Source organism: Oryzias latipes, chromosome 13 (genome assembly GCF_053564925.1).
Source record: "Oryzias latipes strain Hd-rR chromosome 13, Olatipes_Hd-rR_3.1".
Taxonomy (NCBI): Eukaryota; Metazoa; Chordata; class Actinopteri; order Beloniformes; family Adrianichthyidae; genus Oryzias; species Oryzias latipes.
In genome coordinates this window covers 15,856,656-15,881,088 of record NC_136249.1, presented here as the reverse complement: position 1 = coordinate 15,881,088, position 24,433 = coordinate 15,856,656, and the positions used below count along the sequence as shown (strand labels likewise).

At 40.3% G+C, this 24,433-nt stretch overlaps 1 protein-coding gene across 1 annotated transcript; it reads left to right on the top strand.

Annotated features, from left to right (window-relative positions):
- kcnj13 (potassium inwardly rectifying channel subfamily J member 13) lies at window positions 1-24,358 on the top strand. The gene is made up of 3 exons (XM_004075739.5): window positions 1-217; window positions 6,844-7,384; window positions 21,235-24,358. The coding sequence occupies exons 2-3, from the start codon at window positions 6,868-6,870 to the stop codon at window positions 21,807-21,809; spliced, it is 1,092 nt and encodes a 363-aa protein (XP_004075787.1). The 5' UTR covers window positions 1-217; window positions 6,844-6,867; the 3' UTR covers window positions 21,810-24,358.
- Window positions 24,359-24,433: the final 75 nt, after the last annotated feature.

Below are 24,433 nucleotides of genomic sequence, written 5' to 3'. Positions count from 1 at the left end.
TTGTGTGACCAATTGAATCATTCTCTAACAGAGCTTTGGACTGCACATCCCAGCAGAGTGCCATACTCTTTCCAGCTTTCGCACCAGTGGCACCTCTCCCAAAGGGAGCACTGAGCACATTCATTTCTGGGACCCATTTGGGATTTTATTCATCTTTCTCCAGCATTCAGCAGCTCTTTCTGTTGGGGCACAGCAAACTTCCAAAGTAGGAGAAGAGGTAAGACGACATGACAACTGCATCTCCAGATGGGAACATGTGTTTGATCCTCAGCAGTCCTGGGATTAGAGAAGGAAATGCAGCACCAAAAAGGATATTTCAGATTACAATAGTTATTAACACATTCTAATGATAGCACAAAATTAATTAAATCTGAACTGACTTCATGTAATATATCTGCTAGCCAACTTGCATCATCAAGCCAACATTTTGCTGTTTATCATGCGACACAGGTCCCCCAGTTTGTGCTGCAGGCAGTTCACTCTTTGACCAAGCTGGAGCAGTTGAAGTGAACAGCTGCAGGGTGAATGTTACATAAACCTCTCTGCAGGCCTCCAAGCTAGTTCTGAGCATGCTTTCTGCTCTTTTTTCATGCATTTGTTTGGAACAAAATCACAGAAAAGCATTACCTGCATCTATTGTCCTAATGACAATGTTCATTAGATTGTTCATGAGCTTTCTAGAATTTGTTGGGGCAAAAGTTTCATGACGTTAACCTTTACTAGCTCTGCTGAAGCATGAATCAGCTACACGGTCATTTAAAAGCTTAATTGATGAGTGAAGAGGGTAAAGTTCAGTAAAATCACAAAGTAGAACAGCTAGAATTGTTTCCATTGCTTCCAATTTGGAAGAACTGTTATTCACCTTCAAAGTCCCCAAAAAGGAGGATCATTTAATCAACTAAAGCTTGGGGTTTAATTTAGGTGCATCAGATTTACTGACAGGCTTCATGATCTTCTACCATAAAAACGTTCATCACTGACCAGGGGCGTCTCCAAAAGGGGGCCTGGGAGTCGGGGTAGGTCCCTTCAAAAACTGTCAGTTAGATAAATCCCAACTCATGTTTGTTTTAAACAAACCACATGAATAAAAATAGAAATGTTTAAATTACTTTTTCTTTTTAATTTAATTACAGTCAAATTTTCTCACAGACATGTGGGTGGGCCTAACAGGGCTTTGAATTTCACTTTGTTCCACCCAATTGCCATTTTTGGAACATTGCTGAGTTGGGTGGAGTAAAGAACGCACCCACCCAACTCCGAGCTCCGTTTTCGACCTGGATTCAACTCGGCAAACAGGTCAGTCTCCAAATGGAAAAGTACTGCTGAGATCAAATTGTTTCAGCTGCGACCACGAAGGTCATCTGATGACCTAAACATATGGAATGAGCAGCTTCTTCCATGAGCTGATGGTTGCCCCACTGTTGACGCTTGAACACTGTCAGTGTTAAAGTAACTTGAAGGATGAGACATGAACTGAACTATAGAAGGTTTAGACCAAACCTGGTCCCATTGGATAACATTTTCCAAACCTCTGCTCATATATGTAGAAACTGAGGAAACTCGTGGAGCTCCACACAAAACAATGCAAAATTACCAAAATGTTGCTTTTTAAATAAAGCAACATTGTTCTGAGTTAAACTTATGTGCACAGTCACAACCTTTTGGAAGTATTTCTTGTGAACCTAATCAGTATCTGATGTCACAACACAGAAGTCAATTAAAAAAAGATGCATGTTTGGTTAAACATTTCCATTCAAGCAAATGAATCCCTTCCTGGTAATTAATCTGTAAAAAAAATAAAAAACAGAAATGATTCTTTTTTCTTCCCCTCCAAACTGTCTGACAGCTTTTAGCCTTTGTTGGTTTTGACAAACCAGACTTTGTTTGGAAAACAGAGTTTTTGCTCAACATCCAACCATTTATCTTAAATCACGTTTACAGATTTAGTTTTCCACTAAAACATTGCAAAGCAAGGAAAAACAGATTATTCCGTTGCATTTAATCCCATAAATGGGGGATTAATTGCCTTCATAGCAGCACTCTGGAACCGTTTCAGTCTAATCTGACCCAACATCCTCTGAAGTTTGCTTCCAGACCACTGAACACACATCAGTGCTTCATTGACCTGTTTCAATGTCAGGCTGCCTCAGTAGATCCACCTTCTATGAGCATTATCTCACACAAATGGGGGCCTCGGGGTAGGTGTGGCCCCTCGGGGCATTTCACCCCCAAATTTATTGAAGTTTTAACATGAAGTTAGATCTTTGGATGGAGTCACACATTTTAATTAATTCAAGAATTAGATAAATGTTTGGTTTGTTAAAAAGTTGTTTTGCTCTAACCAAAAAATGTAAAATTCTGAAAGAGAAAAACAAAGTGACACAACCCAACATCATTAATACATCAGTGGAAAACAGACATTATGTGGTAACTACGCGAACAAGTAAAGAAAAACCACCGTCCAACACCGCTACAGATTAACCAGGTCATCTTATTTACAAAAACACTCAATCAGACATTTTGACAAAGCACCTCTCTAAATTGCTTCGACCTCAGATTATAAAGCGTATCGTTGTCTAAAAAAATTAAATGAAGTGCGCCTTACGGTGTGGAAAATATGGCCTCAATGCATCTTTATTCTGTGTACAGAATGTTTTGTTTTCAACACAAGACACTTGAGCAATATTTACTTTTCTCCACCAAAGTGCATCAGTAAGTAAAGACAAGATCAATAAACCTGTTGAACTTTTATTGAGATCATAAAAATTGTGACAAGAAAAGTTTTATGTTTGATAAACAAAAATCTTTCACAGCATCAACCATAGAAAGAAAAACTTTTCCCTGAACTCAACGACCTAAAATTACAAAAAAACATGTGATTTATCATCAATAGCTCAGTTTGAACACAATGATCTTTAACTCAAGTCAGACAAAATAAATAGCGTCCAGCTTTAGCTAAAATAATACTTTAGTACAGTGTGGAATTGTGCTATATGATTTTGCTTGTTTGTTATGTTCCCTAAATACTTCATTTAGGTACAACACAACTTACACAAAACACGACTTTTGTCAAAAGCATTTTAACCATCGGCATTGAAAAGACCAAAATGCTTTCAAAGATTAGCTGTAACCCTTGTGCTATCCTAGGCACTTTACCATTGTGAGTTGGGTCATCTAGACCCACTAGACAGTGCTCTGAACCTTTTTTCTTCAATGATTTGTGATCTTCACTGGTGTCCATGGATTACATGAAATCTTTCCACCTTTATCCACCTTTGTCATGGTAGGGAGAACACGTCAATGTAAGGGTGGGGTCATCTAAGATAGCACAAGGGTTAAACAAAGTCAGGTCTGGTCTGATCCACTGCCTGTATCGGACTGAGTAAGTGATCGTGAACTCACCCATAGAAAACGTTTTACTTCTGGCTCCAGCGGAATGAAGTCAATTCAGTCGCCATTTATTTTTCACAATATGGACGTTGCCATATTGGAGTCAAAATATCATCAGTAAGCAGTGATTGGTCTGAATTGGTGTACGTCAATATTTCTATGGCAACAACTCTCACCAATCGGGATTGAGCTTGTTGGAAGTCCACATTCCTACCACTTGAAAGCATGCTGGGGGTCAAACGATCACTCAAACAGTTCAAATGTTCAACATGAGACCAGCTACTTTTATTGAGACATCTGATTGACTGCTTAATAACTTGAGCTACAGAAAAAATATGAAAAAAAATGATCAAGAGCATGTTAAAAATGTATCAGAGACAAATAGAATGACTGAGTAATAGTTGTTAATTTATCAGAAGTCTATGAGATTTAGGCTTCTTGGAGCCAGCGGGTACTTCCTGTTTGGGACATAAGCATGACGGGTCGCTCATTCCAGTTCTCAATTACAGTCAGTGGTCTAGTCGCTGGCCGATCTGTGACGGTTACTTGATCTATCCATTCAAGTGTGAAGATGCGTCCACTTCCGCTAAAGCATTTTAATGGTCAGAGTATGTTTTCAGATGTTAATAACAGTAATTACCTCCTAAAATGTTTATTATAATAGATTTCATGTTAAAGTTTATTTCAATGTTTACATTAAAAACGAAAGAAAAAATAAATGTTAAGGATTAGGACTTCACGATCCTGAAAATGACTACAAGTGGACTAAATGTTTTATTCCTCTGGGTTTTTTTTTATGGCACTTTACTACCCAGCGTACAAGGAAACAGCGCCACCTACTGACACTTTATTAACTCCGATAACACAGACGAGTTATTAAAAGCAAAAGTGGCAGCAGGAGCCCGTGACATCTGCCTATCAAAACCATCAAACAGGGCAAACAACTCCAAGCCGTGTAGTTTTGATTCTATGACACATTGTAGAGATTTTCATTGTCTGTAATGACAACAACATACAGTGTTGTTTTAGGCGAAGTGCTTTTATTTTTCTGAGCTGTACTTCAGGACGAGGAAACTCTCGTTGTTGAGGAAAACATAAGTTCAGGTAATCACAGAGTTATCCACTGTTTAAAAGGCTCAAATAGTTGTAAAGGAGACAGAAGTATCGGGTAATGCTATCACCAGCTGACCTTTTTAAACTATTTTTATTTTCATTGTTTAACAATGAATTACTAGGTTTATAATCTTGGAACAACAAACATACAAAAAATATATAAATTATGGGAAATAAAATTGCGAAATTGCTGCACAAAGAGGAAGTGGCGTAAGGGTTGCTCATGCAGGAACCGATTGCGTAGCTGTTACGGATCAGGTAGCGACAAGATCTGATCACAGAGTCAAAGGATTAGCCATGTTTGTGTGGTCTTTAAAAACATCTGATTGAAAAAACCCTGGGCGTTTAAGTCCTGCTTAATGCTTTAGGTGAAATCACGTAAATGTTTCAATTCTTGATTATTTAAAAATCACAAAACAATTCAGAATCATCTATGAATCTTAACATATTAAGCTAATAACCCACCCCCTTCTGTTTGCTCGACCCTCAAAAAACAAACTGCTCAACTCTGAACCACTGGAATGCTTTTAGAATGCTGGTCATCTGAACCATGGCGGTTTCCTGCATGTTCTGGCTGCAGATGACCATCGACAACAGAGCTGACTCTAATCCTGGAGAACCCACAGGGTCGAATTCTGGCTGCAGTTCTTTGTTTTTAACCCTTCTGCTATCCTAGGCACTTTAACATTGGGAGTTGGGTCATGTAGACCCACTAGACAGTGCTCTGAACATTTTTTCTTCAATGATTTGTGATCTTCACCGGTGTCCATGGATTACATGAAATCTTTCCAACTTTATCCACCTTTGTCATGGTAGGGAGAACACGTCAATGCAAGGGAGGGGTCATCTAAGATAGCAAAAGAATTAACTGCTGTTACCCAAAATGATCAAACACAAAACAAACAGTGAAAATAACTTTAAAAGTCCAGAACATAATCGTTCTTGGGTTCTCCGGAGTTAAGGAACACACTACATCTTTTTTACCTACTGTCTCAAATTTGATACACGCTTTTATCATGGTGTAACTGTATTAAAAAGAATCAACTACTTTCGTATTCTGTCAGAACAGCAAGTAGCCATATATCAAAATGAATATCAAGAGATGAGTTATTCACACTATAAAATTTTAAAATTAGCAAAACCTTTCCCGTCAGATATTTTGAAATGAGCAGGAAAAGGCCTTCTACTGCCTCTAGTGGAATGATGATGAACAACAGGGCAGAAAACATGGACCCAGTTTTAAACAATGGGACAAAGTTTGGATCATGCTAATAAAATCGAGATCTCAGAAATGTTTGTATCAAATATGATACGAATGTTTAAGTGGGATTAATCTACAACAGACACAACGATGACAAGTTTTTGAGAAGCAACTGCATTAATTAATTTTTAAAACAACCACACAAATGAAAATAGTCTTCTATTCTAATCAGAGAAAGCTGTAATAAATCATGCAACAAACAGTAAAAACAATAAAACAAACAGCAAGTCCTGAAAACTTTATAAATAAGGGAGTAGAGAAAAACCAAAGATAAAGAAAGAACCACAGGATGTGTTGACGAAACATTGGTTCACCCCTGATTTTGGAGTATTTTATACTACATGTACTTGTTGGTAATTGGTTGACAGAGGAGTGTGGATGCATGCAGGACAAGCTCCCCACAGATGAAAGACACATTCCTGCTCTGCATGCTGCTGTGTTGCTCAGACGGACTCCCGGCTGAGAGCCGCTCTAATCTTCTGGAAACAATATTGACATAGAAATAGAAACTCTGCAAAGCACACAGCTCTGGCTGTCTGCTCCTCAGGATTGTGCACATACATGAAGGGCCACATGTATGAAACTTTGTCAAGCTGTGTGAAATTTGCGTACACATTTTTTCCATATTTAATTTATTGCAACTGAGAGTAATCTGTCATTTTGCTTTTTTTATACACAAGTGCATTTGCTTTTTGCAGACATAATTCCTAATTTCTTTCGTTTTTAGACAGACATGGATGCGTATACTCATCAGGATGGCTCATCTTTTCAAGTTTGTGTTTTATTTGATGTGTGTGACATGAATAAACAAACAATAAATTAGTTTATTGGAAGAAATTAGCAGAAGGGGATTTACAGGCTTAGAATTGTGCGTATGTGAACTTTTAAAGGAGGAGATCCCACATGTATGAAAAGCCATTAAGTCCACAAAAAATGCAATAACATACAACCATTGTTTAAAGGTACATTTAAATCTAACTGGGGTAAAATAAAGTGAAGTTACGTCAAAATTAAAATGTTAAAGAAAAAAATTATGTATTTAACGAAAATGTTAACGTCCAGTTTCCTTGTTATTTCAGAAGCTGCATCCTGAAGTTGCTACCATGACAACCAAGTCCACCGGCAGCATTCTGGCAGGCAAAGCTTCCTCCTCTCCTCTCTTGTCCTCTGCTCCACGTCAACGTCTCGTCACCAAAGATGGACGCTGTACGCTTCGCCCCCCTCCTTACCCATCTGGAAAGTGGAGCAGGGCCTGGAGTGGAGCCTGGATGTTGGCTCTGCAGGACCTCTGGGGGCTGCTAGTAAATCTGCGCTGGAGATGGGTGCTCCTGGCTTTCTGTGCTTCGTTTCTGGCCCACTGGCTGCTTTTTGCCTGTCTCTGGTACCTGCTGGCCCATCTCAACGGAGACCTTGCTGTTGAGGATCATGATCATCCTCCGCCTGGTCATGTCATTTGTGTCAAATACATCACAAGCTTCACGGCTGCCTTTTCCTTCTCTCTGGAGACGCAGTTGACGATCGGCTACGGCACCATGTTTCCCAGCGGTGACTGTCCCAGTGCCATTGCACTGTTGGCAGTGCAGATGCTGCTGGGCCTGATGCTGGAGGCCTTCATCACAGGTACCACTCTATAAGCACTTGTAAAAATATAAAAGTAGTCAAATGGATGGGCAACATTAAAAAGTTAATCCTAAAATAGGAAAAATAAAGTCAGTATAAAATATTTTTGGTTGTTAAATAAAAACAAAGCCCAGTACTTTACCATTCCTTGAGACTTGACTTTTGTTCATAAATAATTAATGATCTCATATACAGTTATATAATTAACATCAAATATACCATGGCTCCATAGTTCTAAAGAGGGCAGGTTTAGCATCTTATCTCATGGTTTTTTAAATCTATAATTTAAGAAATTGGTTCTAATCTCATTGACTTTTGCCCTTTCTTGTTGGAGGAAGAGAAATATAAATTTGACAACCCAACATTTTTGCTAAATATTGAAAACAAAAAAAGAAAAATCATTTTGACCATTTTGTCTTTTACACAGGAAAAAAAAAGTCCTTCTCATTACAAGTTAAATGTTCATGTTATAAGGAACTTAGAACTAATAGAATTTGTATTGGTAAGATTTCTTAAAACAAATCGGGATGTCCTGGTCTTTAAAGAAATATTTTAATCTTGAAATTAGCTATAAACACTCTTATTTATGTTACTCTGCTAAATGAAAATAGTATGTCCTAAAATATGCATGCATTGTCAAAAAATGTTTTATATTCTTAATATATTTTAATCAGTTTCATGAGTGAATAAATAATAAATAATCTGTAACAATGTTCAGACCATTTGGTGCAAATAAGGGATCCAGGTGATCAGCTGCATGTGGAGCACAGACAACTGGATGGAAGCTACTCCAACCTTAGAGAGCTGACCCTGAAGTAATACCTTCCCGGGGGCTTTTTAGCAATCACATGATAAAGGTTTTTCTTTTTTTAATCTCTCTTTTAATTATTCTTTTCATATTTTAGAGGAAATTGTTTTTCTTAAATGTTTTGCAGTTACTCAAAGTCTCCCTTTATAAGGAACTAAAAGTTTTTGTATTATTTAAAATATCTGTCTTGTAAAAAATAAAACCAGTCAATCTAGATTTTTGTGATCAAAAATAATACCTGTAGATTAAATACTTACTAATTATCTGATGCATTTTTTTCAGACAGCCAGAAATCAAATTAAATCTGTTTAACAAAAGAAAGATAATAATGGATTGGATTTATCTGCACTTTTCCAGACACTCAAAGCACTTACAGTGTGTCCATCATTCATTCACTCCTCATTCATACTTGTTGATGGTAAGCTATGGTTGTAGCCACAGCTGTCCTGGGGCAGACTGACAGAGGCGTGGCTGCCAGTTCGCGCCTACAGCCCCTCTGACCATCACCGGGATCATTCATGCACATTCACACACCAGTGGAGCCACACTGGAGGCAAGGAGGGTGAAGTGTCTTGCCCAAGGACACAAGGACATTTTGGCTGGTGGGAGCGGGGATCGAACCGCCAACCCTTTGATCATTGGACGACCCGCTCAACCGCCTGAGCCCCTGTCGCTCAGTGTAAAGAAAAGCCTTGAGAATAACTTTAATGAAATTTTACCAAAGAAAGAGCGGGATGATTAAAAGTTTTCTTGCCACAGTTATTGAGCAGCTTATTTTGTTTCTTTATGGTTGTTTTTTGAAACATAGAGGCTGAAAGTCTTTAACTTATTCAGCATGACTCTGCTTTGAGTTGTTAACAGTTGGATTTTGATGATCTTTAAAAAGAAAGTGCAAATTATTATACCTAAACGTTAGACTATTAGGGCTGCCTTTTGTTGGCTAAAGTGACACCTGTATAATCTACCTGACAACAAGGATATTCATCTGCAATGCAGGAAATTATTTTGTTGACACGGACATGTTTCAAGTGTTTGATGGCTGTAAAAATGATCCACGATCTGTTTAGATCATGTTTTACTGCACTATTTGCTGTTCAGTTAGAGTTTAAAAGTAAAGACACAGTCCTAATATTTTCCTAAAAGGTGGTTTGAGATTCCAGCTGCATGTGTCCAGTCGTAGTTCTGCCAGTAGTTTGTTAGTAAATGTTGGAGTACCTGCATGTCTTCACTGGTACGACATCTGATGCGTATGTTTGACAAGAGGGGCTTAACAAAAGTTCAATAAGGAGAGATCTGTGTTTGTGATACAGAAAGATGTGCACGAGATAAATCTATGACCTCCGGTGCTTAGGCTCTGGTCCAATGACTTCTTGGGTGCGAAGGATAAACTAGGATCATAGATGTATCAACCACAGAGTCTAGACGCCATTGGTGGGTAAGGGTCAGCCAATGACAAGAATCGTTCCCGGTGGAGAATGAGGAGGTAGACAACCGTCCATGAATCTAAAGGGGAACATTTGATTGTCGTTAGCTGAGAGGAAAATGTGGGCTGGGACGAGTGATGTAACAACCCAGCTTATATTATTCCTTATAGAAAATGCGCCAAAGCTTCACAATAAAAATGACATAGCTCAATTTGGATCCACATTGTGGTTTTACTGGATCCTCGAAGTTAAATCTCATGTTTTTACTCATGTATTTGTTTTTCTTCTCTTTTCTTTCTTTGTTTAGTTGAATGGATCTCATGGTGTTGTTCCTAAAAATAAAGTGTGAATGGTTAGAAGGTCATCATAATGTACAACTATTCTATTTGCTGTTGTCAAACAATATGTTGGGGCAATGCTGTAAAGCAGGAGCGATACACGTGATATAGGAAATATTTGTGGATTCAATCGCTGCGTTACATCAGGCTTTTAATAGAGCATTGTGCAAATTCAGCAAATGTTACTTTTGATAATGTTAGGAATTAAATAAATCAGAAAGAGTTCATGACACAAATCCCTGATGATATATTTCTGATCTCATTTATTTTGTTTGAAAATTAGGATTCTGCCTGTTAGTGAGAACAAAAAGGCAAACCTGTTAGTGTGGGAACTGTGGTGGTGCGTGGTCTAGTCTTGTCTGGTAATAGTGTTAAACTCTCTGGTCGTCCTAATGAAATTCAGATGCAGCAGGAGTGAGCGTGTTTGTCACCACAACTGCACTGGAAAATCCCTTCACTGGTGGAAAAACCCTTCAAAGACACTTTTTTGAGAGAATGTAGTCATTTGATCTAGAATCTTCTAAACGCCCTCACACTATAGCAAATCCACTATGTGTTCTAGTCTTTGCATGAAATGTGAGATGTGTCTGTCTCGTTCAACACATTGTTGCATTTCTTAATAATAGGATGAACTGCTGTAATAAACCTTCAGCTAATAAAATAACCGGAAGATACAGTAGCTAAATGCTCAACTGAAACAAACATTTAAGATCTGTTAACAAATTATTTTTACATTCAAGTTGTTGCAAAAAAAACAACTGCAGATTCTGCTTTTTTGTGCCACTAGAGCAGGGGTCGGGAACCTTTTTGGCCAAGAGAGCCATAAACGCCACATATTTTGAAATGTAATTTTGAAAGAGCCATACAATAATGTAGTGTCCCTTCCCCACACTGAGGCACGGAGACTTAACCTCTTTTAAAGTTCTTTATTCCGATTACTGCAGACCGCAACAAACGCCGTTCAATTCATTCAGCAACTCCTGAATCTCTCCCGCCGACACGAGAGCCCTGCGCGATTCACCTGCTGCCTGTCCCCACAACCCCTCACCCCCACCCTCTGCTTTCTTCCTCACACATCCCGTCTCCGCAACTGCGCGCTCTTTCTCAGAGACGGGAGCGCGCAGTTTTAGGTACGTCAATTCACAGGTTTCCAGCTGGTACAAACTCTGTGAAATAATAGATAATAGTAACTGATAGCGCTGGCGCAGATTTCTCTCTCTAAGCACCGCTACTACTGCGCGCCTCTGGCATCGCATCGCGCCCGAGAAGGACTGGTCTAATGAAAAAAAAAAACTATAATTAAAGATTTGTCTGCGAGCCACATGTGACCATCAAAAGAGCCATATATGGCTCGCGAGCCATAGGTTCCCGACCCCTGAACTAGAGGGACAATAGGACTTTAAAGGACAGGAATTTAAAACACTTTCAGGAGGGTCTAGTGTAAACCTGAAAACGCAGCGTGTTTTCTCATGACACTTGTGGTTTTTTTGACATTTTCTCCCATTTGGTGGCCATTTTAGATAATGTCACAGACTAATTAGATGATGGGAGGGAGCACTTTCTTTTTTTCTCTATGGGTTTTTCAGGGTGGCACTGAAAAGTAGTGGTATAAGCACTCACACTTTTCAGTGAAAAGTTCTCGTTCAAACTCCAGCTGGGCTCTTTCTGTGTGCAGTTTCCAAGTTCTCCCTGTTTTCTCTGGGCTCTTCAGCTTCCTCCCACAGTCCAAAAGCAAGCTTCATGGGTTAATGGATGATTCTAAGTAGTTCCTAGGTGAATTTGTGGTTGTTGGGAAAGGCTCCAACAACCCCACAACCCTAAAAGGGATTAGGTGAGTTAAAAAGATGGCTGCGTTTCACAGTGTTTCTCTAGTGGCAGATACTCATCAGCTCAGGCATTACAGTACTTTATCAACTCTAGTACATAGACATGAGTTGGTACAGGATAAACCCTGGACATCGTATTTAAAGTGTGTTTTATCAGGAAAAAGAAGAGGAGATGAGACAACAGTTTGTTGATCCTAAAGGACGGAGATGGAATCTGGAGTTGGTGATGAACGATTAAGATAATCCAGGCTGACTAGAAGATGATGGAGACAACAGGTATAAAATGTAGTTAAGGCCAGACTAAATATTTTAACAAATGTGAGTTTGTACCACTAGAGGTTAGTTGACAGACTTGTGGGTTAGTTCTGGAAAAAAAAAAAAAGGAAAAACCCACTTGCAGCCAGGGTGCTTGGAGAGGAGTTGCAGGTGCGCCGGGAGCTCAGACCTGTAATTCTGTGGACCTGTGGAGAGCAGACACGAGGCCTGAGGACAGCAATGACAGGGAAATCCACAAGAGTAAGACAGAGAGATAGGTACCTGCTAAACCAGAATAAGATGAAGAATCAAGAAAACCAAGTTTTAGTGGTAAACAATTTAGGGTGTGTTCTTTCTAAGACTATGTTAAGTTCTATGACATTTTGCTGATTGTCCATTTCAATACCTACTAAAATTGGCTTCCTTTTTTTAATTTTTTTGTTCCCAAGATATTTTTGGACTTGGATAACTTTTAAAGTAAAATAAAAAAATGCAAAGACAGTCAAAGAGCCAATTTCTTTACAAATCAGAATACATCTGCCATCTGATATTACATGTATATATATATATATCTTCTTTTTTCTCTTTCGGCTTTTCCCATCAGGGGTCGCCACAGCGAATCATCCTTTTCCACCTCACTCTATCATGGACATCTTCTACCCTAACATTAGCCAACTTCATGTCCTCTGTTAAGACATCCATGTATCTCCTCTTTGGCCGTCCTCTTGCCCTCCTGCCAGGCAGCTCCATCTCCAACATCCTTCTACCAATATATCCACTATCCCTCCTCTGAACATGTCCAAACCATCTCAGTCTGGCTTCTCTGACTTTGTCGCTAACACAGGCAACATGAGCCGTCCCTCTGATGTACTCGTTCCTTATCCTGTCTAACCTGGTCACTCCTAAGGAGAACCTCAACATCTTCATCTCCGCTACCTCCATCTCAGCCTCTTGTCTCTGTCTCACTGCTACCGTCTCTAACCCATAGAGCAGAGCTGGTCTCACCACTGTCTTGTACACCTTTCCTTTGAGTCTTGCTGGCACTCTTCTGTCACACAACACTCCTGACACTTTCCTCCACCCGCTCCAACCTGCCTGCACTCGCCTCTTCACCTCTTTTCCACACTCCCCATCACACTGAACTGTTGACCCCAAGTACTTAAACTCCTGCACCTTCTTCACCTCAGCCCCCTGTAGCCTAATGCTTCCACCTTGATCCCTCTCATTCAGACACATGTATTCTGTCTTACTACGACTGACCTTCATGCCTCTTCTTTCCAGAGCAAACCTCCACCTCTCTAGCTGTTCCTCTACCTGCTCACTACTCTCACTGCAAATTACAATGTCATCCGCAAACATCATTGTCCAGGGAGATTCCTGTCTTACCTCGTCTGTCAGCCTGTCCATCAGCATAGCAAACAAAAAAGGACTCAAAGCTGATCCTTGGTGTAGTCCCACCTCCACCTTGAACTCCTCTGTCTGACCTACAGCACATCTCACCACCGTCATACTTCTCTCATACATGTCCTGAACTACTCTGACATACTTCTCTGCCACTCCAGATGACCTCATACAGTACCACAGCTCCTCCCTAGGCACCCTGTCATACGCCTTCTCTAAATCTACAAACACACAATGCAGCTCCTTCTGACCTTCTCTGTACTTTTCCATCAACATTCTCAAAGCAAAAATGGCATCAGTGGTGCTCTTACGGGGCATGAAACCATACTGCTGCTCACAAATCTCCACCTTCTTCCTAAGCCTGGCTTCCACTACTCTTTCCCACAGCTTCATTGTGTGGCTCATCAACTTTATTCCTCTATAGTTGCTGCAGTTCTGCGTGTCACCCTTGTTCTTAAAGATCGGAACCAGAACGCTTCTCCTCCATTCCTCAGGCAACTTCTCACTCTCTAGAATCCTATTGAACAACCTCGTTAGAAATTCCACTGCTGTCTCTCCTAAGCACTTCCATACCTCCACAGGTACGTCATCAGGACCAACGGCCTTTCCGCTCTTCATCCTTTTCAGAGCCTTCCTAACCTCATCCTTTCCAATCTCTGCTACTTCCTGCTCCACAACAACCACATCTTCCTCCCTTCTTTCCCTGTCATTTTCCACGTTCATCAGCTCCTCAAAATACTCCTTCCATCTTTTCTGTACACTCTCCTGAGTTGTTAGCGCCTTTCCATCTCTGTCCTTAATCACCCTTATCTGTTGCACGTCCTTCCCATCTCTGTATCTCTGTTTGGCTAGCCTGAACAAGTCCTTTTCTCCTTCCTTTGTGTCTAACCTGTCATATAGCTCATCGTAAGCTTGCTGTTTGGCCTTTGCCACCTCTCTTTTCACTCTACGCTGCGCTTCCTTGTACTCCTGTCTACCTTCCTCAGTCATTTCTACATCCCACTTCCTTTTAGCCAACCTCTTCCTCTGGACGCAGTCCTGTACTTCCTCATTCCACCACCAAGTGTCTTTACCGTCTTTCCTCTTTCCAGATGACACACCTAGCACCTTCCTACCTGTTTCCCTGATAATTTCTGCTGTAGTTTCCCAGTCATCTGGAAGCTCATCCTGACCACCCAGGACCTGCCTCAACTTCTGCCTAAATTCCTCACAAGTTTCTTCATTCTGTAGCTTCCACCACTTGGTCTTCTTTTCTGTTTTCCCTCTCTTCTTCTTCCTGACCTCCAGAGTCATCTTACACACCACCATGCGGTGCTGTCTGGCTACACTCTCTCCTACCACCACTTTGCAGTCAATAACCTCTCTCAAATGACCTCGTCTACATAGGATGTAGTCCACCTGAGTACTCCTACCTCCACTTCTGTATGTCACTCTATGTTCCTCTCTCTTCTGGAAGTAAGTGTTGACTACAGCCATTTCCATCCTCTTCGCAAAGTCCACCACCATCTGTCCCTCCAGATTCCTTTCCTTCACACCAAACCTGCCCATCACCTCCTCATCACCTCTGTTGCCCTCACCAACATGCCCATTAAAGTCTGCTCCAATAACAACTCTCTCTCCTCTGGGGATACTCTCGATGACCTCATCCAACTCACTCCAGAATCTCTCCTTCACTTCTAACTCACAGCCAACCTGTGGCGCATACCCACTGACTACATTTACCATCACCCCTTCAATTTCTAACTTTAGGCTCATCATCCTATCTGAGACTCTTTTCACCTCTAGAACACTGTTCACAAACTCCCCCTTCAGAATCACACCTACCCCGTTTCTCTTCCTATCAACACCATGATAGAACAGTTTGTATCCTCCTCCAATACTACGTGCCTTGCTGCCCTTCCACCTTGTCTCCTGCACACACAGTACATCTACCTTCCTTCTCTCCATCATGTCTGCCAGCTCTCTGCCTTTCCCTGTCATTGTGCCAACGTTAAGAGTCCCTATTCTCAAACCTATGTTCCTGCCTTTCCCCTTCTCTCTCTGGCCACGGACCCTTCTGCCTCCCCTCTTTCTTCGACCAACAGTAGTCAAATTTCCAGACACCCTGTAGGTTAACAGCATCGGTGGCGGTCGTTGTTAACCCGGGCCTCGACCGATCCGGTATGTCTAAAGTGTTGTGGATGATTCGCATGGTTATTTTGGCAATTTTTACGCCGGATGCCCTTCCTGACGCAACCCTCTCTATTTATCCGGGCTTGGGACCGGCACAGAGGCAACTGGCTTGCAACCCCTGTGGCTAGATTGTATATATATATATATATATATATATATATATATATATATATATATATATATATATATATATATATATATATATATATATATATATATATATATATATATATATACATGCTGCATCCTAACTGATGATGACTCAGAGACAAAACAGTTATATACAGATTTTTTAAACATGTAAACACGCCGTTCGGAATACTCTGCCCCAATCAGACTCGTTCGGATCAAAATTTCTTTCCGATCGAGATAGGTGGGTTATGCCGATTGTTTATCCGATCGTGTTGCATGTAAACAGTCTATTCCGATCGTGTGTCACTACTGCTTTGGTTTAACGTCATGCAAAGACGGTGTTTCGCTCCAGAGAAAGCTTTGGAGCTCAAACAGGACCGACCGCCCGCTCCGCGGACGCCTCTGTGCTCTGCCCTCCTTGCCTCTCCCTTCCTATCTTTTTCCGACATCCCTCGCGAGGGGGGCGCCGGGAAGGAGCGCTTCGTGCCCCCTGATGTCCGGACCCTGCGCAGTCTGGGCGCGGCTCCCGGTGGACAGAGCGAACTCATAGTTTTGTGTTAGAGGGGAGGATGCTTTGATACATGTGGGAGGCTTCGGACTGCGATCCGTCCCGCAGCTATAGGTGAATGAGCAGCCGAATTCAGGAGAACCATGTCTCCCGTCTCCGTGCAGAGCTCGGGCCTCCAGCTCACACAGCGGCCTTGGGGCGGTGTGTGAGCTTAAAGCAGAAATGTCGCTCAGTCCTTAGAAACCGTTCAAACAATCACGTGGATTTGTGTTTCCAGTCGTGTCCCGACAGAATAAAGGCTGATGATATTCCCATATATTTACGTGCATCCAAGATGCAGATTGCGGCATTTCCTGCATGGATTTATGCTCATCTAGGCTAAATGTTGTTAGCGCGCATTAGCCTTCTCCTAACTCTTCTTCCGGCTCCGTTCACAAAAAAAGACCACACAGATGAAAAATAAAAGGATGAGCGAACAGGCGCTTCATAATAACTATAACATTTACAAAAGCATAGAAGATCATTTGAAGATCATCTTATATATTACAGAGCTGCTACATATATTTATGTGGAAGCTCGGCTTGTTTCAGCGGGACTCGTTTCCTCTTCCGGTATTTTAAACAGAACTGTGCATGTGAACGTTTGTTATGATCGGAAAAAATGTTCTGGGCCCATGTACACGGTTGAATTCTAATCCGACCATTGATCCGATCAAGATACTTTGCATATGTAACCGCGGCTACTGTTTTTCTAAGACGTAGCTGTCCTCACTACTTTCTGCAGGAATCTACCTAACGGAAAATTCCCTAAGTTTCCTTCCATAAAATATTTCATGTCCATTTCCTGTGATGGTGAGTTGATTTTAAAGTAAAAAACATTGACTGTGATCATGTGCATACTTACATTGCATATCTACACACACTAATATGTTTTGTTACCTGAAACAGATTGAGTTGACTAACTCTTCACATCTTAATGCACATTCAAATATTTTTTAATTACAGTTATATCAATATAAATATGTAAAAAGTGATCTTTATCTTAGCTGTTAATGATGACGTCTCTCTTGTTTACAGAAAAGGACCCCCTCCACCCATAATTAAAGTCACAACACTTTCAACTCATCATTCTGTTGGACAGTAATGACTTGTTGCATTTTTTAAAGGAAATAAGTTATTTTTATTCAAATGGCCAATGGTGAGACACGAAATTATGGTCTGTTGCCTTAAGGCGATGCTAAGCAGTAGAGGGTTAATGCACCGTAACATGATGGCTGCCTTTAATTTCGTCATTATCTTTGTATGACAATGAAGCATTCTAATCTATTTTATTCTATCCTAAAACAAAGGGGTACATGTGTTGGGAGGACAGTCGTACATGAGGGATTCAAGAATAACTGAACTCACTGCACCCTGAGATATTCAAGTCATTCTTCAAAAAATAAAAAAAATAGTTTTAGTCAGACAATCAAATGTTGAATTGAATATTAATTTCTAAGTAACGTCAGATGTACAAATAGCACTCTGTCATGTGGTCAAGAATTGATGTCCAATTGTTTGTTTTTCCTTTTGGGTATTCCCTTCAGGAGGTGCCACAGTGAACAGACTAGCAGTTGACACTTTGTTAGGCTTTAGTCCTTTCCTGGTCCAAAACCCAGACTTGGAAAAAGCATGCCCAAACTTTGGAAAGCTGTTCCATGGATTTGCAGTGACTTACAGCACCTAGTAGTTGAAGGCAGACTCCCAGGACTAAGCAGGCTCAACCTGGCTTAGGTCCCAATAAGGGCAGATCAGGTCTAGTTTGGGACTTTCAGTCAAAGAGTTCGTCTCGGATTGACAAACCCAAAGTAGACCCAAAGTCTAAAGTTCCAAATACAATATAATGAAAGCAGCCGGTTTTTATCAGGGTTGGATAAATTAACAAGAAAATAGAAAAGGAGTGAATTTTTTGTGTCCCGCTTTTTAATTTTTACCCTTTTAATACCCAACCAAGAAAAAAACATTAAAAATAAATGTTTTGTCTGCTGTCTTTTGCCTTGGGGGAGTAATATACAAAATCCTTTTTTTTAAATAATACAGATGCTCTACCATTTGGGTAAGCAGGCAAATATAGGGTTAATAAAACTCGTAAAAGTAAAACAGTTGTCCTCAATGGCAACCCTTTGCAAAAAATCCATTTAAGTGCACTACAAGCATACTTAGTCTATACTAGAAGTGTAGCTGTATACTTGAAGTTTACTTTTTGTAAACTGTCTATATTTTGTAAAGTTAAAATGTTTAGTCTGAAGAAGTATTGAGTTAGTACACTTCCAACACTACACATTCAGTACATGGTCTACATCAGGCAGTGGCGGTTCTACCCTGAATTACTCCCCAGGCGCCCCCCCCCCTCCCCAGGCGCCCCCCCCCCCCATAGTCACAACAGAACTTTGTTTGTCTTCGTCAACTGAAATGTTTTATTGTCATTGAAATTAAGAAGTGGATACAAAAGATGTCAGAATTCTGAACAGCATTATAAAAGTTATCAGAACACAAAAAATAAAAGACCATAAGCATGGCAAAAATACAGTTAGCTAAGAAAATATTGAATCAAACTCAATGTTAAATAAATAATATAAAATAAATATTTTAAAAACATTTATGAATTGGAAATTTAAATTGTCATGTTCTATATCGATCTCTACTTCAGAGAAGAAAAATTAGCTCATGTTTTCCGTCTTCAATCCTTTGATTGGCACATTTTTAGTTATGACCTGTTACATTATGTTTTGTCCCCATAGAGTTGCAGTAAATGGTAAATATTCATTTTTAAAACTACCTACAGATTTATGGAAATTCTATTGGCTAAAAATATAATCCCACATTTGTAAAACAAATAAAAAATAAACTTCATATGCAGGCTCAAAATTAACCCCTAAATCCCCAGTTAAATGTCAAAAAAACATTGTGAAAACGTTTAGGCTGCCACAAATGATTATTAAATTAATGACCAATCTCAAATTATTTGCCCCATTAGCATCTTATGGCAGCAGCAGCATGCTGTGTAACCATCACAGCTTTTTTAACATTATGAGCTAGTATACAACAGCAAAACACAACAAAACCTTTGTGTTACAGCAGAGCAGACAGACACACGAATCATAACTAATGTTACAAGTTAAGGCAGAGCAAATTTTTAAGAATAAAATCTAAAAAAAATTAAAAATGACGCTATTTGCAACATTTGGGCCTACTTCAGTGTTGGTCATCGACCAAAATAAAGTTTTCATCGGCAACGTTGTTGTAGGGCAGGTAGCATTAGAATTTGGAAAAAACATGCATCAAGCTGTGAGGACTTACCCTTTTCTTTATCTCTTTTCTCCTCTTCTTCTTTTCTTTTCTTTCTAAATTGGGCACCAGATGGCTTTGACCTTTTCTTTTCCATATTTTAGATGTTTATTGGCGTTTGTTTGGCATAAATGTCCTCACGTCACGAAGAAGGCATCAAGTCCGTCGACTGAACCAACTGTCACCTTAGTGACAGCATTGTTTTGTGTTGCCATTTTTTTTATTTGGGCATTTCACACAAAATTAACCCAAAAAGCAGAATATATTTTTTATACCTTTATTAAAATGTAGGTTATAGAATGTCACCTTATGACTGACTTATAAAAAGGATTTTATAAAGTAGATTCAAACCCCCGCCCTTGTCCCCACCTAGCCACTTAATTTGGAAGCGTCCCACAATTGAACTGATTCCCCGCAGCCCCCCCCCCCCTTTCTTCACACATTCCCAGCAGGAGCGCGTGCAGCTACAGCCAGGGGCGCTGATTCGCTACATGACGGCGCAGTCGCAGTTTTTACTTCTATTTTTTTCATCAAGCCCGCGACCGTCGCCTCCCCTGAAAGATGAGCCAGCCAGGTTTTGCGCATGCGCAAACGCGGCGGCGCTCCGTGCTCACCCCGCGCCCCCTCCCTTCTCCTTCTTCACACACATTTGTGTCTACTTCTCAAAGACAGGAGAGCGCAGCTGCGGGGCGAGGGCGGCGGCGCGGCCAGGTTCAGGCTGTTACAAACTCACAAACTGTGACATAAGTAAACCAATAGTGGTGCATATAATATTTTACAAGGGCTGAGCCGCCGGTGCCGCCCCCCTTCAGTTTTCCGCCCCAGCCACCGCCCGGACGGCCCGTGCCTAGAACCGCTACTGACATCAGGGGTGTCAAACTCATTTTCACCGAGGGCCACATCTGCATAGCGGTTGTCCTCAAAGGGCCAGATATAACTTAAACATGTTACTAAATGTAATGAAAAATAAATGTAAATACTCCTTAATAACTCATTATTAATTTATTATAACTTTTTAAAGTTACAATTACAGTTGCATATGTTTGCTTGTTACTCTAGCATAAATCCTTTTAAATTTGATTCTGTTAGGTTACATTATACAGACAGTGTTTAAGTCGTAATGTATAGTTGCCCAATCCCATATTTCAAGTCCAATTCCCTCTAGATATGAACAAATACACATACATTTTTATTTTAAGAAATTTTAAAATGTTATGCTCTCGTGGGCCACATAAAAAGACATGGCGGGCCTTGAGTTTGACACATGTGGTCTAGTATAGCTGCTATTTTTATATTCAAGTATATACCTAATAAAATAAGCTTCAAGTGTAGTAATTTTTGCCAAGTGAGGAGTTGTTTATTGCTGCTGCAATGTATGTCCAACTGACTAAAGATTCAATCACATTCAAGATTTTAACTAACAGAATTTGAATAAACAAATTGAAGTTGGTCCTATGGATCTAGTCTTAAAGCAAATGTTAGATTTACACTGGTAAAATCTGAAAAGAAAATATTTTTTTACTGTGATTTCAACATATTTGGTACTTGATCATCAAGTGTTTTCAGAACATTTATGTTTGAAATCTGTTGTAAAAGTAAATGAAGCTGAACAGCTTGAATCCATCACAGGCTGCTGAGGTGTTGATGTTTTTACCTTCAGGTGCTTTTGTGGCTAAGATTGCACGTCCTCAGAAGAGAGCGGGAGCCATCCAGTTCAGCCCCCAAGCAGTGGTGGGCCAACACCAGGGCAAGACGTGCCTGATGGTGCGAGCCACCAATCTGCTCCACCGCCCCCTGGTGGACGTGAAGGTGAGTGCCGTTCTCTACGAGGAGCACGAAGGTCAGGCTCTCTACCAAACCACTCTGGACTTCCTGTTGGACCATCTTGGCCAGCAGCCATGCCCATTCTTTATTTTTCCGCTGACTTTTTACCACCCCCTGGACTGCCACAGCCCGCTCTACCCCGCGCTTTGCGAAGGCTCCTCCAACCATTTTGAGCTGGTGGTTTTCCTCACAGCCTTACAGGAGGGAACGGGGGACTCCTGCCAGAAAAGAACCTCCTACCTGCGGCAAGAAATTCAGTTTGACCGTCGGTTTGTGCCTGCGTTGGGGCTGGATGCTCGGGGAAGGTACATGGTGAGCATCGAGCACTTTGACACAACCCATTCAAAGGAGCCCATGAGCAGGGACTGTGTGGTACAGATCAACGGGGATGGCAGCGACAGGATGGAGTGAGGAGGAGGATGGAAAAAAAGTCTCACAAGATCTGCAAGAAGTTTTCTACAGACTGATACCTTGACAGGACACAACTGGATGTAAGAGCTCCTAAACCAGGAATGAGCCACTGTTGTGTTGTCTTAGTGCAAACAAGGAATCACTGAGCAACTTTAAGAATGTAGCTTCAGGCTCTTACTTTGACTCATCTTTGGTTTCTACCTTTAGCCACGTCTCGCGGAGAAGACAATTGGACATCAGTTCTAAAGCTTTGATGTGTCAACACAACATCAGGTTTTCCCTGCAGGACTGATACAAAAACAGGCTTAAAAACCAGAAAAAAGCAGCCAAAAAAACCCTAGAAAACCTTAAGGTAGCCTGGAGCTTTGTTGATCAATCCCACCTTAAATATTATAAAAAGCAAGTACTGTACTTTCAAATTAATAAACATAAGAGCTGAATGAAAAGTTTAAATGATGAACCATGATGTCTATGATCTTCTGTTAGATTAATTTGGATCAGCTACTTTCCACACTCTCTGAATTTTATTTATTTAGTGTTTCTAATAAGCAAAAAGATTTTGAAATGATGGTTGGTGGACAATTCTTCCTACATGTTTAGTGTGGAGCCTGTTCTGACCAAAATAAACACCTCGTGTTCCATCTGTCGATGCTTTCATGTACCATATTTTCCACACTATTCAGCGCACTGGATTATAAGTCAATAAAGGGTCTATTTTCAAATGCATGTCATAAATAAGGTGCACTGAACTATGAAGCTACGTTCACACCACCTTCACCATCGAGCATTCCAGCAGCCAGTTCCAATAAAAAGTCTATGTAAATGCGAGTGTTTTGGCTCCCGCTTTTAAAACTCTTGCGTTTCCACAACATGCAAAACGCACTGCCGTTGAATTCATATTGCTAATTAAACCAGGTTGAACTTTGATCAGTCAGGAACTCAGATTGGTTAGTGACGTTTGGATGGCGACCTTTTCAATTCATGTTAGTGGCAACTGTTTAAAAATCGATCATGAAGGAGAAATTAATCTTTCTGGTTTGTAATGAAATTATATGACTCCAAGTCTTTCATATTTTGGAATAGAGCTATAAAATAAAAAAGCCTGGAGCGAGATTCGTCAGATTTGCACTGCTTGACATTTCGCATCAAGCCTCCTGCAACTGTAAATGGCGAACATGCAATGAAACAATACAATATGATACAATAGTACTTTATTGATCCCGAGGAAAATTCATTATTTTCATGCAGGAGTATCTTGCAGCAACAGTCCTGTGATTACCACATGCCAAATACGGGTTCAAGAATGCACGTCACATGCCCGGTGTGAACGAGCACCAGGCGCATTAAGCTAGACAAAAGAGTCAAAAATAAGTCTGTCAGTCAGTCAGACTTTATCGTCCACAGTAGTTCTGGAACTTCTGTGTGACGCGCTAAACGTTAGCTAGGTTAGATACTTGTACAATACTTGTAATCCCCAACCTTGCAAGTGACACAAAACGAAAACCCAGTCCGACATTCTACACATCAGCTGCATTAGCGTATTGAAAATAACAGCCAACCTTGTTTGCAAAACTTTTTTTTTTTTTTTAAACAGCTTGACATGTCTACACACCACCGTGTACCTCTTAAAATCGCTTCGACATCAGCGAACATAACCAGAATTAATCTATGTTCATGGTGCATTGCTGTTTGGGGGGGAAAAAACAAAGTCTTTTAAGTGTGGCTCATAGCGTGGAAAATACGGTAGTTACTTTTGACTCTTTTCACGCTGATCTGTAACCTCCATCTCAGTTAAATAGTGTGTTTGTGACCCCCTCTAACCTGTAGTTCCATGGTCGTTTGTCAGCTGGTGTGCTCGCCATCAGAAGTCCAGCCTCAATGTGAACGATATTTATAATTAGACTGACCCATGTGACACACTGTTCAGAAATGAATGATAACATTATATCTATTGACGATTGAAGTGTTGATAAATTACCATGTACTGACAAATTGTTGTTTGAAATGTAAGATTGATCAAAACGGAAAATGATGTTTTCAATCTGCTCAGCGAGAATATTTGCTTCTAGATTTAACAACGAAAGATAGAAATGTAGGAACCACAGTGAATAGGCTTCAAATGTTTGTTTGTTCCTTTTTCTATAAAAGATCTGTATACTATGAATCATGTACACTATTATATATTAAGTCGCGGTTTGAAAAAAATCACAGACACACATGGAACTGGTTTAACAATGCTGCACATAAAAAATAAATTGATGTGAAGAAAGATTTTCAGTACATAATACATGCTGTAGTGCCTTCGTACAGCGGATCCATTAAATCCATATTTTCTAAAAAACAAACAAAAAAAAAGCAGATATGGAAGCAAAATATCACGTCCAGATTCCAGGGGCTACATGATTAAAAATCTGTAGATTTTAGAGTGAAATATGTGTGTATATTAAGGCCAAATGTACATACATGTTGTTGTTTTTTGCCAGTTTTATCAAGCCAGAAATGTATAATTACTGGTCATAACTTTATAATAAAACACTTGTCAAAAGAAATTATTATGACTGTGTTTAATTATATTGACACTTCAAAAGTGACTATGAAAAGGCAGGTAATGTTGTATTTCTGAG